This window comes from Macaca mulatta, chromosome 10 (genome assembly GCF_049350105.2).
Source record: "Macaca mulatta isolate MMU2019108-1 chromosome 10, T2T-MMU8v2.0, whole genome shotgun sequence".
Lineage (NCBI taxonomy): Eukaryota > Metazoa > Chordata > Mammalia > Primates > Cercopithecidae > Macaca > Macaca mulatta.
The window spans coordinates 7,340,648-7,353,726 of NC_133415.1; the positions used below are offsets into that span (position 1 = coordinate 7,340,648).

Below are 13,079 nucleotides of genomic sequence, written 5' to 3' on the forward strand. Positions count from 1 at the left end.
GCATGGTGGTATGCATCTGTGGTCCCATCTACCTGGGGAAGCTGAGGTGGGAAGATCATCCAAGCCTAGGGGGTCAAGGCTGCAGTGAGCTGTGATCACGCCACTGCACTCCAGCCTGGGCAACAGAGTGAGACACTATCTCAAGAGAAAAAAAAAAAAAAAAAAGAGGGACTCCTCTAGGGTCCTGCTGGTTCACTCTGGGTAATTTCTACATGGCCAAACTAGAGGTCTGTTCCTTCCTCCTCTCACTCCCTCTCACCTCCTAGAAACACCTCCTTTACCCCTCCCAAATGCAACACTCCTCTGGCTCCCCCTCCCTTGTGACTGACCCCTGTCGGACTCCTTTGCCAGAACTTCCTCTTCCTGACCACTAATGGCTGACAGCCCAGGCCCAGTCCTCAGACCTCTTCTCTACTCCAGATGCACAGAAGTTGGCTTTGACCTTGGCATTTAGCTAAAATCTCCTATTTGATTTGGGCTTCTGCCCTTGGAAAGCCAAAGAGCTGAATGCCTACATCGGTGTCATTCCTGGCATCCTGGAGCTCAAGGATCAGGTGATCACATCAGTAGTATCACATCAAGAGTATATCACATCAATAGTATATTATGTCTTTTCAGTGTAACAACATTCACAAAACCAGACAAGACATTCTGATGCTCTGTTACTATCTGAATATTGTCGTCCATTGTTCTTTTTTCAATAAAAAAAGTGCTATTAATATGTCAAACCACTTGACACTCAGATTTTAGAATTGCCTTCTCAAGTGCCTATGCCATTATTCAAACAAGATGGAACAGCAGCTACTCCACAAGAAAAAGGCTGCTTGAGCCAAAGGAAGCCTCATGTTATACTTTATGGATAACACAACCGAGGTAGCAGGACTCATGGACAATCACAGCAACTCCAGAGTAAGTGCTGCCATTTGCCAGCGCTAACTGAAGAGGGAACCAAAAGGATGTGTCTTGAGAGGGGAGGATGCGGCTTTAAAGATGCCCCTGTAATTCTACTCCATAGAAGGCACTGGCATGGTTTACAGGCAACCATGGCTGAGATGCAGATGCAAATTCAGAGCCTGTCCTGAGATTCTGAGGGCCAGTTCCATAGCCAGGCTGCCAGACACAAGGCTTGCGGACATACTGTTTCAACTCATTGGGTGGGAGAAGCCACAGGTGCAGGCAAAAGAATCAGAAATAAAAAATGAAAGTGAACACAACATTGAAGTTTGCTTCTGAAAATATTAGAAAGTATCTGCTTCAGGCAGGGAGCAAAGTACCAATTGGAGGGACTGCTTCAACAGAGGGCCAACACCAGCAACAGCCAAATCTTCACATCCAAGATCTCCAGGACGGCCCACGGGGAGACCCTTCCACCAGGATGGGGCTTGTCTGTGGGAGTGACCCTCCAGGATGGCCCACGGGGTGACCCTTCCACCAGGATGGGGCTTGTCTGTGCAGTCCATCAAAGCAGGGAGGTTGAGCAGAAGAACAAAACCCCAGACAGAGGATCTGCTGACCCCACTAATGCTGGGGATGACATCGGTGGAATCTCTTGCTGACCTTGAAGAGGTATGCTATCCCACGTACAAGGGGACACTGAGTTCTTGAGGTCACTGTCATAGGCATTTGGGGACCCTGAAAACATATCAGAGCTCTATGAGAACCGAAAGACTGTTCAGCAAATAGCTGATCCCTTCCGGAGTTTGTGGATGGCACTGAGGACCAAAAATCCAAACAATACTCATTTATCTGTCCCCATTTCATTTCCCACAAGAGGATCCCACAATCTTTATAGGTAATGAAACTGCAGGAATTTTTTTCATTGACTTAATCAACAAATGTTTATCATGCGCCAGTCACCCAGGGGACTTGGGGTGGATGGGGTACCCAGCAGGGAGTCAGACACTCCTTATTTCTGCTCTTGGCATTTATTTATCTGTTTAAAAAACAACAGCAATAACAACTCCCGCTTATTGATGACAGACCTGTGCCAGGCACTGTGCCAGGGGCTCCACACATGTAATTTCAGCAGGCAGCTCGGATGGTTTCCAATGGACAGACATGAAAAGGAGCTACTATGGCCAGGCACAGTGGCTCATGCCTGTAAACCCCACACTTTGGGAGGCCGAGGTGAGTGGATTGCCTGAGCCCAGGAGTTCAAGACCAGCCTGGGCAACATGGCAAAGCCTTTTACCTACAAAAAATACAAAAAATTAGTCAGGCATGGTGGCATGCACCTGTACTCCCAGCTACTCAGGCGGCTAAGGTGGAAGAATCACCTGAGCCCGGGAAGTGGATGCTGCAGTGAGCCGTGATTGTACCACCGCACTCCAGGTCAGCCGATGGAGTGAGACCCTGTCTCAAAAAGGAAAGGAGCTGCAGCAACCACGGCCTCACTCCCTTCCTCTCTCTCCCTCTCAAAATTATGCATCTCAAAGGCACAGTTCTCTGCCCCTGAACCCTTCCTGATCAGGATGTTACCCCCACCACTGTGCTAAAACGGCTCCCATCTGGGCCACCAATGACCCATCAGGTGCCAAATCTAATGGTCAGTACATTTGAGTGATGCAGAGAAATTGGAGTGTTGCAGGAGCAAGGGAGCCATTTTTTAATGGAAATATTACATCAGGTCTCCACACTGAACAGTCCAGGGAAGACAGAAAGTGGCTACAGGAAAGATCAACCAAGGCACAACAGACCTGGGAAGCCCAGAGGTGAGAGGTGAAGCCTCTGCGAATTTGATAATTCCTTCCTCTACAGTGGTCAGCTCAAGGAAGCAACCCATTACACTTGAGGTCAACAATTCTAGTTTCTTCAACATCTGAACGAGGATATTCCCACAATATTATTGGTGAAAGAAAAACACTAGAAATGACAAAAATGCCCCACATAGAAGACTGGGTGAGTAAACTGAGGAACATCCACACAGTGGGGTACAATGCAGCCGTAAAGAAAAAGAAAGGTGGTCTCCACGTGGAAGGCTTCCTAGAACATATCACTAAGTGAAACAAGCAAGGTGTGTAAAACAATGTATAAAATACACCACCTTTTATGCATGGAACAAAAGGGAAATGAGTAGTTGTGTGTATGGACATTTTTGTAAAGAAACGTAAGAAGGATAAAATCAGAATCCACTGAAAATTGTTACCTGGGAGTGTACAGGTGGAAGAGAAAGCAGTGAGATCTCTCGCTCTCTCTCTCTCTCTCTCTCTCTCTCTCTCTCTCTGTCTCTCTCTCTTGAGACAGGGTCTCACGCTGTTGCCTAGGCTGGAATGCAGTGGTACAATCATGGCTCACTGCAGCTTCAACTTCCCAGGCTCAAGTGATCCTCCTGCCTCAGCCTCCTGAGCAGTTGGGAATACAGGTGCACATCACCACGTCTGGTAATTTGTGGAGACGAGGTCCCACTATGTTGCCCAGGCTTGTCTCAAACTCTTGGGCTCAAGTGATCCTCCTGGCTCAGCCCCTCAAGGTGCTGGGATGATAGGCTGAGCCACCACACCTGGCTAGGACCTTTCAAGGTATGTCATTTTCATACTTTTGACTTGTGAAGCATGTAAATGCTTTACATTTTTTAAAGTAATATTAAATAAAATTAAGTGTAAACATATGCCAGGCACCGTGAGAACCCACTATGAGTCTGAGAATTCCTCTCATTCATCATCTGCGAACTCTGCTCTTCCGTTCTTTGCCTACAAACTCCTGCTTGTTCTCCTGCGTGAGCTGCAAGGCTGCCCCGCCCCCAGGCCACGGTCCTCTCCTCAGAACCTGCGGCATCTCCGAAGGCCCTCATCACAAGCAATCTGAACAGTAACTGTAACTATTCGAAAATATTTGTCTTTTCAGACAGACTGTAAGTTCCTGAGGACAGGGACCATGTCTGTTTCAAAGATCAAAGTCCTGGCACCCAGCACTCGGGACTCATCGAACATCTGATGAATAAATAACCGCTTTGTTGGGCCATCAATCCATCTGTCAGCCAGTCCCGGGAAGATCACTAACCTGCCCTCGCCCAGCAAATGCGACACTAGAGCCTGTCCCTGGTGAGGGAACGTGAGCTATCACGTATCTGGTGACACATTCACTCACAGAATATCGCTGGGGACCCGCTTCCCTCCCGCTGCCTCCCATCCTGAGCTGAAGGAGCTCAAGCTGAAAGCGGGTGGCAGGGACACAAAGTGGGTCTGAGCCCCAACAGAATGGGAGCCGCAGGCAGTTCTGGAAGCTGTTGCCAACCTGCTGCTGCCCCATGGCTGGTTGTTCTGTAGAAATGGCGAGGAGAGAGAGGACCCTGAAGCCACAGCCCAGGGCCTGAGGGCACCACCTGGGAAGGGCACACTGCAGCTTCAAGTGTCCTCCTAGGACCTGTGGACCACGTCACTACGCAGAGAATCCTGGCCCAGCCCAGGGCTGCTACAGGGAGATGGGGGTGGGACAGAGTTGTCCCTGCCGTGGACTCACCCAAGAGCTTCTGCAGCACCTGGCCGTCGTACAGGTCTTCCTCCAGCTGCTTCACAATGATCCTCTCCTCCACCAGCACGTCGTTAATCCAGTCGAGGAGGACCTGCAGGAGACGCAGGCGTTACGGCCTCACTCCGCCAGTGCCACGGGGATGAGGCAGTGACCAGGGAAAGTGCAGACACACAGACTGCACAGATCTGCAGCCACCAACAGGACCAGAGGAAGCACAGGGACAGAGGGTGCACAGCTCTGGGACCACCACCAGGACCAGAGCAAGCACAGGGACAGAGGGTGCACAGCTCTGCAGCCACCACCAGGATCAGAGCAAGCTCAGGGACAGAGGGTGCACAGCTCTGCAGCCACAAGGACCAAAGCAAGCTCAGGGACAGAGGGTGCCCAGCACTGCAGCTGCCAGAACCAGAGCAAGTGGAGGGACAGAGGCTGCACAGCTCTGGGGCCACCAGGACCAGAGCAAACGCAGAGACAGAGGCTGCACAGCTCGGGGCCACCACCAAGTCGAGTTAGCACAAGGACAGAGGCTATACAACTCTGCAGCCACTAGGACCAGAGCATCTGGTGTTCACCTTGGTATGGGTGGGGGGCCGAATGATTCAGTATTGGTAATACTGCACTCTCCTCACCCCAAGACAGTCAAGGTGACCTACAAGATGTCCATTCCGGCCGGGCGCGGTGGCTCAAGCCTGTAATCCCAGCACTTTGGGAGGCCGAGGCGGGTGGATCACGAGGTCAGGAGATCGAGACTATCCTGGCTAACATGGTGAAACCCCGTCTCTACTAAAAATACAAAAAACTAGCCGGGCGTGGTGGCGGGCGCCTGTAGTCTCAGCTACTTGGGAGGCTGAGGCGGGAGAATGGCGTGAACCCGGGAGGCGGAGCTTGCAATGAGCCGAGATCACGCCACTGCACGCCAGCCTGGGAGACACAGCGAGACTCTGTCTCAAAAAAAATAAATAAATAAAATAAAATAAAATAAAATAAAATAAAATAAAATAAAGATGTCCATTCCTCCCTGGTCACCCTAAGCCTCAACCCACCCTAACCCAGGACAGCAAAGGGGATTTATGCATCATTACTGACAAGCTTGGTGTGCCCACCCTCAGCTGCATTTTGTATACACCCTTATTGAGACAGAATTCTCACTCCACACAATTCATCCTTTAAAAGTGTGTGATTCGATGGCTTTTAGGATACTCACAAAATTGTGCAACCATCACCATGATCCATTTTAGAACATTTTCAACCCTCCAAAGAAACCAATGCCCATTAGCAGCCACTCTCCCTGTCTCCCTCCCACACACCCCCTCATAGCCATGAATCTACTTCCCCTCCCCATGGATTTGGCTTTCTGGACATTTCATATAAACAGGAGCAGATGATGTGCACCCTTTTGCGTCTGGCTTCTATCAGTGAGCGTGTTTTCGAGGTTCATCCATGTTACAGCATGTTTCCATTCTTCTTTCGTGCCTATGCTGAATCATATTCCATCTCATGGGGGACCACATTTTGTTTCTCCATCCTTTGGTTGATGGTTATTTCAGTTATCACCCCTTTTTTTTAGGTACCGTGAATGGTGCTGACATGAACGTTCAGGTACAAATCTCTTTGTGGACGTGAGTTTCATTTTTCCAGGCCAGCCTTCCTCTTAAGCCTTTTTGCAACAGATTTTCTATTCAGTTCACTGGGTGATACGCTTTAGAAGAAGATTGCTTCCATTGTGAAAGTACCTATGGAAAGACAGGACTCCCGCCGAACACAATTCCACCTGGCCAATCCTGCTTCCCACATGTCTATTCCACAAAATAAAACGGACTCGATCGATGGCACGGAGTGCATGATTTTCCTGTGCAAGGGAAACTAACGCAATGATCTAATTGGTCCCAGTAACCTCTCGGAAATGGGAGTTTATGGCCCCTCTCAGAGATGAACAAAAGGACACAAGTCCAGAATACACCGTCCCCTGTCACTCAGAAACAGCTGCAACCTGCGACACTGGCCACAAGGCAAATTTCTGTGAAGCACACTCTATTTTCCCAGTAACACAAAAATATCAAACCTGACACACAAGCCCACAAGGAACAGAGGTAAAAATAAATTAAAGGGCGGTTTGCAGGGAGAGGTGCACAGCCCTGTGGCATTCTGGTCTTGTCAACGCCACCTCTGAAGGTCAGGGGCACAGCACCAGACACCCTGTTTCCACCCTGGGCCATCTCTGTGAGGCGGCTGGCAGGGCAAGGGAGAGCACTGGCCTGGGAGTCCCAGAGATGCACCTGAACCCCCTCAGTTCCCAAGGAGCTGCCTCCCCCGACCCCCCATGGCCCACAGACCCCCACACTCACTGGCTTCCTGCCCTCCTCTTTCACTCTCTGCAGCCTCCCTTGGGGGATCTTCCCTGACTCCCCCAACCCTCACATGGCGCGTTCCTGAGGGCCCTGAACAGTTCCCCTTCTCCCTCCCCACTCTCTTCTGAGGCTGGTTTATGCCCTCCTGCAACTTCCAGCGCTGTCCCTAACCCAGGACCCCCTAAGCACAGGGCCCACCTCCCCATGCTCCTCCCACGGGAGGGTGGGGGGTTCCATGAGTGTCTCTAACAGGACTTGCCACACCCCAGGCGTGCTCCTTTCCAGGGAAGGAAGGCAGGAAAGCAGGAAGGCAGAAGGCAGGCAGGCAGGACACCTGAGGAAAGAGCACTGGAGGCAGAGGGGACAGCCAGGAGGAGCCCTGCCAGTGAGCTGAGCATGGGGGACTAACAGTGACAGGAATGGGGGGAGGGGGACAGGGCCGACCCTGGACTCTCCCCCAGGCTGTGAGGGGAGGGGGCCGTGAAACTGCTCGGGTCAGGGTATTCGCCCCAGACCAAGAGACCTGGAGTGCCACCCAGGGTGGCTCTTGAAGACTGACCCAGCCACTGACCCCAAGCCAACTCCCCCAGCCACAGAACCCAGGCCCCTGCGTCTACGCCCCACCCCCCGGGAACTTGCTCTGGCCATTTAGTGAGATTTTATGGGTTTGTTTTGTTGTTTGTTTGTTTTCAAAGTGTGTCATCTAACTTTGAGAGGGAACACTAAGTTTTCAGACACACGGAGCAGCAATCCTAACTACGCTTTTTGGTCTTCGAAGCCCTCCTCTGCCTGCTTCCACTCTCTCGCCACCCTGATTTCCACCATGGGTTCCCCATGATCCTCCCAGCTCCCCGGCTGACCTCCTTCCCACCTGCAGCCTCCCAGGCCACAGACCTCTTCCCTCCACCAACCACTCAGCCCTTGACAGCCAGGTAAGGCCAGCGACAGTGCCTCTTCCACCTCCTCAGACCACCCAGCAAACCCTAAGCCCGAGAGATGCCGCAAATACTAGATAAGTGACTACTCGTCATATTCTGCGTGTCTTTTATAATTTTTGGCTAATGGCTTTAAAATGGGTTTGCCTGGTGCAGAGGCTCACACCTGCAATCCTAGCACTTTGGGAAGCTGAAGCGGGAGGATTGTTTGAGCCCAGGAGTTTGAGACTACCCTGGGCAACAAAGTGAGACTCCGTCTTTACAAAAAAAAAAAATATTTAAATTAGCCAGGTGTGGCAGCGCACACCTGTTGTCCCAGCTACTCGGGGGTCTGAGGCAGAAGGATTGCTTGAGCCTGGGAGGAAGCTGCAGTGAGCTGTGATGGGGACGCTGCACTCCAGCCCGGGTGACAGAGCAAGACCCTGTCTCAAAAAAAAAAAAAAAAAAAAAAGAAGGTTTTACAGGCAGAATTTTAAAACACCCCCTAAAATCCTGACTCACTGGTGCACACGCCTGTGTAAATACAGCATGGCATGAATACGTAGGGTCTGCATTAAGACCCAGCTCCACCAGCGTTTTAGCTGTGTGACCTTGAGTCACACAGCTAAACCTCTCTGGACCTCAGAGTCTTCATTCAGAAAGGAAAATAAGTCAACCCCTAGCCCTGTGCACACTGTATGACCCAGTAACTCCAGCTCTAATTTCTCCCAAGGTACTAAGCCAAATGTGGCCCCAGACACTTACTAGCTCTGGAATGATTCCACATTTGTATAAGAAAAATGAAAAACACAGAGAAGTCTGAAGAGACACATATGAAAAAAAAAAAACAGCCCTGCCTTCTGGTGGATTTTTCTGTCTTCCAGGTTTTCAGCAGCATATATTACTTTGGCAGTTCAAAAAGATAATAAGTATCATTTTTACAAATTAATCACTCTCCAGATGGCTTCTCAAGAAGTTGACAAGTAGGTCTTAAATGCATATAGAGGCCGGGCGCGGTGGCTCATGCCTGTAATCCCAGCACTTTGGGATGCCGAGGCTGGTGGATCACTTGAGGTCTGGAGATTGAGACCAGCCTGGCCCACACGGTGAAACCCCGTCTCTACTAAAAATACAAAAATCAGCCGGGCATGGTGGTGTGTGCCTGTAATTCCAGCTACTCTAGAGGCTGAGGCAGGAGAATCGCTGGAACCTGGGAGGCAGAGGTTGCAGTGAGTTGAGATTGCACCACTGCACTCCAGCCTGGGCAACAGAGCAAGACTCCATCTAAAAATAATAATAATGATGATAATAATAATAATAATAATAAAATGCACATGTAAATTCAAGGGACTCCGGGATTGCCAAAACAATCTGTAAAAGATGAACAAAACTGGAGGACCCCACTCCACCGTTTCAAACCTGACTACGAAGCTCCAGTCATCAAAACTGTGGGACTGACATTGAGGTAGACACAGACCCATGGAACAGAAAGAGGCGTCCAAGATAAATCTCACATCACAGTCAACTGATATTAACAAGGATACCAGGACAATTCAGTGGGGAGAAGATAGTCCTGTTTCCTGCCTCAGCCTTCTTCGGAGCATGTAGGCCACGTGATCTCATTTTCACTCATCAGGTCTGTCTTCCCAGCTGGCCTGGCAGCTCCTCCCAGGCGGGGCCTGTGTTTTGTTCAATGTCATATTCCCCGTGGCTAAAGCAGGCACAGACCCACAGAAGGGGCTCAAACCGCAGAACCACCTATGGACTTCCTAGAAAGGTCTCCTAGGCATGCAGACATTTGGTTCCAGAGGCTGCCGTGCTCAGAGCTCAGTCTTGTTAGGAAATATACAAGAGACAATGTTGCTGCTATACAGAAAACTGAAAAAAGAAAAAAAAAATCGCATCTGGATCTCGAACCCGGTCCAAGATCAAACCTAAAAATAACAAACAAAAAGATTAAAATCAAATTCCACGCAGCAGGCCACGGCAGTCTGCTCTGGGAAGCAAAAACCGTTCACAGCCCAGTTCCACCGCCACCCCGAGGAGGTACAACTTATTCCTGGATACCACAGCTCATGCTGCCGCCGTACTTCCCAGGCCAACCATCTTAATCCGCTGTGTCACAAAAGACTTTTTAAAGATAGCGCTAGTCATTATTTTTAGGGACGCACTCACTTGCCAACCCCGAATCCTGCGGGCAGATGTCTAGGATGTGCATTAATTGTGCTCGTGCACACCACTCCATCACGCACGTCTTACGAGATTTTGCTTTAACCAGAATTAAAAAAAAAAAAAAAATACTTTTCCTTTAGATCCTTCTGAATTATAATCAGAATCTGCAGCCTGTCTCCCCCAGAGCTATGACAGTTACGTTTTAATTACTTCCAAAAAGAGTCGGACGAGGGCTGATTGCAACAGGCAGGGGGAGACGCGGCCTAGTGGGGCCCAGGGGGCACGGGAGGGCACCTCTGTGTGGCTCCAACAGCACTAATTTCTGCCCAGAGGATGGTTTTCATGCAGCTGATTTTCTTCACAGAGACAAAGGGAGGAAGAAAACAGAACTTAAAGACCAGGAAGGGTCTTGTCCAATCAACCGGGGAATGAGATGTGAAATCTGCTCTTGGGGGGAGACGTACCCCCAGATGAGATGTAGTCAGCCTGCTTTCAACCAGTCTGCTTAAGGAGTTCTGTGTGGTTTTTTCCTGACACCCAACGTGTCATTCCAACAGCAACTCTCTGCTTATCTGATACCAACAGGGTGTCCTACGATTCAATCTGATTCTAACACCAACTACCTGGAGTTGACCCCACAGGCTAAGAGCTCAGTCCCACCAAACGGACTTCATTTCAGACACCAGCTGCAGATGCGGCTACCAGGCTCCTCTTCCCGCTGATTACAAATCAGGGCTCCTCACCTCAGGTTCAGTGATTTGCCAGAATGCACAGAGCTCAGAAAAGCATTTTACTTAGGATTACCAACTTACTATAAAGGTTAGAACTCAGGCACAGCGGGCCCGGTGCGGTGGCTCATGCCTCTAATCCCAGTACTTTGGGAGGCTGAGGCAGGCAGATTGCCTGAGCTCAGGAGTTTGCAACCATCCAGGGCAATACGGTGAAACCTCATCTCTACTAAAACACAAAAAATTAGCCGGGCTTGGTGGCGGGCGCCTGTAATCCCAGCTACTTGGGAGGCTGAGGCAGGAGAATCACTTGAACCTGGGAGGCAGAGGTTGCAGTGAGCTGAGATTGCACCACTGCACTGCAGCCTGGCCTGTGTGAGACTCCGTCTCAAAAAAAAAAAAAAAAAAAAAAAAGAACTCAGGGACAGTGTAATTAATAGGAAACGCTTCATGGGACAGCGTTTTCGGGGAGGGGAGGGGCTTCCATGCCCTCTCCCTGCATGTCCCCCTCCCAGCACCTCCATGGGTGTTCCCCAGCGCTGAAGCTCTCTGAATCCCACTGTTGATGGGTTTTGTGGAGGATTCATTATGTAGGCGACTGATTACATCATTGGCTACTGGCGATTTGATTCATTCTCCAGCCCCTCTCCACCCCTCCCAGAGGGTGGGGGGTGGGTAGGACTGACAGCCCCACCCCTCTAATCCTGTGCTTGGTTACTCTGGGGCCGGCCCCCACCCTGAGTCACCTCATTAGCATAAACCCAAGTCTCATTATGAAAAACAAAAGACGTTCCTATCACTCAGGAAATCGCAAAGGTTTTAGGTGCTGTGTGCTAGGAATCTGCATCAGGACCCGGAGGCTAAGGCCAGGTCTAGGTTTCTCCTTATATCGCAACTGTATAGGTTTCCCTTGGCTATTCATTCTGGAAAGCATAAGAATAGCCACCCTCCCCCACCCCCCGCCTTTTTTTTTTTTTTGAGACAGAGTCTGGCTCTGTTGCCCAGGCTAGAGTGCAGCAGCGCAATCTCGGCTAACTGCAAGCTCCGCCTCCCGGGTTCACATCATTCTCCGGCCTCAGCCTTCCGAGTAGCTGGGACTACAGGCGCCCGCCACCACACCCGGCTAATTTTTTGTATTCTTAGTAGAGACGGGGTTTCACCATGTTAGCCAGGATGGTCTCGATCTCCTGACCTCGTGATCCGCCCGCCTCAGCCTCCCAAAGTGCTGGGATTACAGGCATGAGCCACCGTGCCCCGTTGCCCCTCCCGCTTTTAAGAATCACTAAAAATTTAAAGTATCTCATCTATAAACCTCTAGTTGCCTGGGCAGCAGTCACTGTTCACCCATAAGTAATTCAGGTCGCTGCTGGAGGTTAGAGAAAATACACAAGAAGAAACACCAGCAAAGATGACTTTCAGGTAAGTCTTCCAGGCTCCTGCACCCACTTCCAAACTGGCACTGCCCGTCTGTCCATTCACCTCCCTCCCGGGCTGCCCTGTTCACGCTCATGTTCCCAGCACTGCTCTGACAGTGCTAACGGGTGATCAAGTATATGATCTAACATTATCCTGACAATGACACTTTGAGGTTGTCAGGTTGGTGCTATTAGCCTCCCACTTTAATCTGAGTTGGGATTTGAATCCAGGAAGCTGACCCCAGAGCCGACCTTCACCCCTTAACAGTATAAGACATGAGTATAATCAATGCTCAGAGACAAGTTTTGAATGACTGGCCTCATTCTCAGTGCCTGGCTTAGTCAGAGCTAAGGATTTTTTTAAACAGAAGCAGAGGGTAGCTCATAATATTTTCTACTGCGACAGTCCCAAGGCAGCAGAGGTCAGACGGGGTATCTACACGAGAAGACAGGACAGGCAATCAAGACAAGAGGAGAAAAAGTGCAGATGACAGAGAACAGAGAAAGAGAAAACAAGAGGGCCAGCCAGGCGTCCTTGGAAATGTCCCCCGTTTCCAAGAGGGACATTCAAGACTGCAATGTGGCCACAAGCAATGGCCACACCACCATATCCAGTGGGTCAGGATGTCGGCCAGACCTGTCTGTTCCCTGACCTGCTCAGACCTGCATACGGTCCGTGCTTTGCACTAACAACGTCTGCTTCAGGACCGAATGCCTCCGAGGAACCACTGGGAGGTGGCCTCTACTAAGGCCTACTTAGATGTAATCCACTAGCATTAGATCATTACAGTCCACAGCACACAAAGGATGCTCTGGAAAGCAGAGAGAATCACGCAGGTAATGTGGATGGAGGTGTTCTATCTGCACCATCCAGACTGGCCATCTCCTCCCAAGGCGAGCACCTGGGACCACCTACATCACCATCCAATCCAGAGGTTTACCCCAACCCTCACCTCCTCTTCCCAGAGCCTGCTCCCTGCCATCTCACAGGTTTGGGGTGGAGCAAAAAAACCACAACTGGCTGGCACAGTG

The 13,079-nt window shown here is 50.3% G+C and overlaps 1 protein-coding gene across 4 annotated transcripts in view; it reads right to left on the bottom strand.

The window, feature by feature from the left end:
- The window catches only part of PARVB (parvin beta), a 136,211-nt gene that overhangs the window by 40,856 nt on the left and 82,276 nt on the right, over window positions 1–13,079 (bottom strand). For all 4 annotated transcript variants that reach the window (XM_028827619.2, XM_028827618.2, XM_077949370.1 and 1 more), the window contains exon 4: window positions 4,459–4,561. In XM_028827619.2, the coding sequence (XP_028683452.1) occupies window positions 4,459–4,561 (103 nt within the window). The remainder of the gene's footprint in view (window positions 1–4,458; window positions 4,562–13,079) is intronic.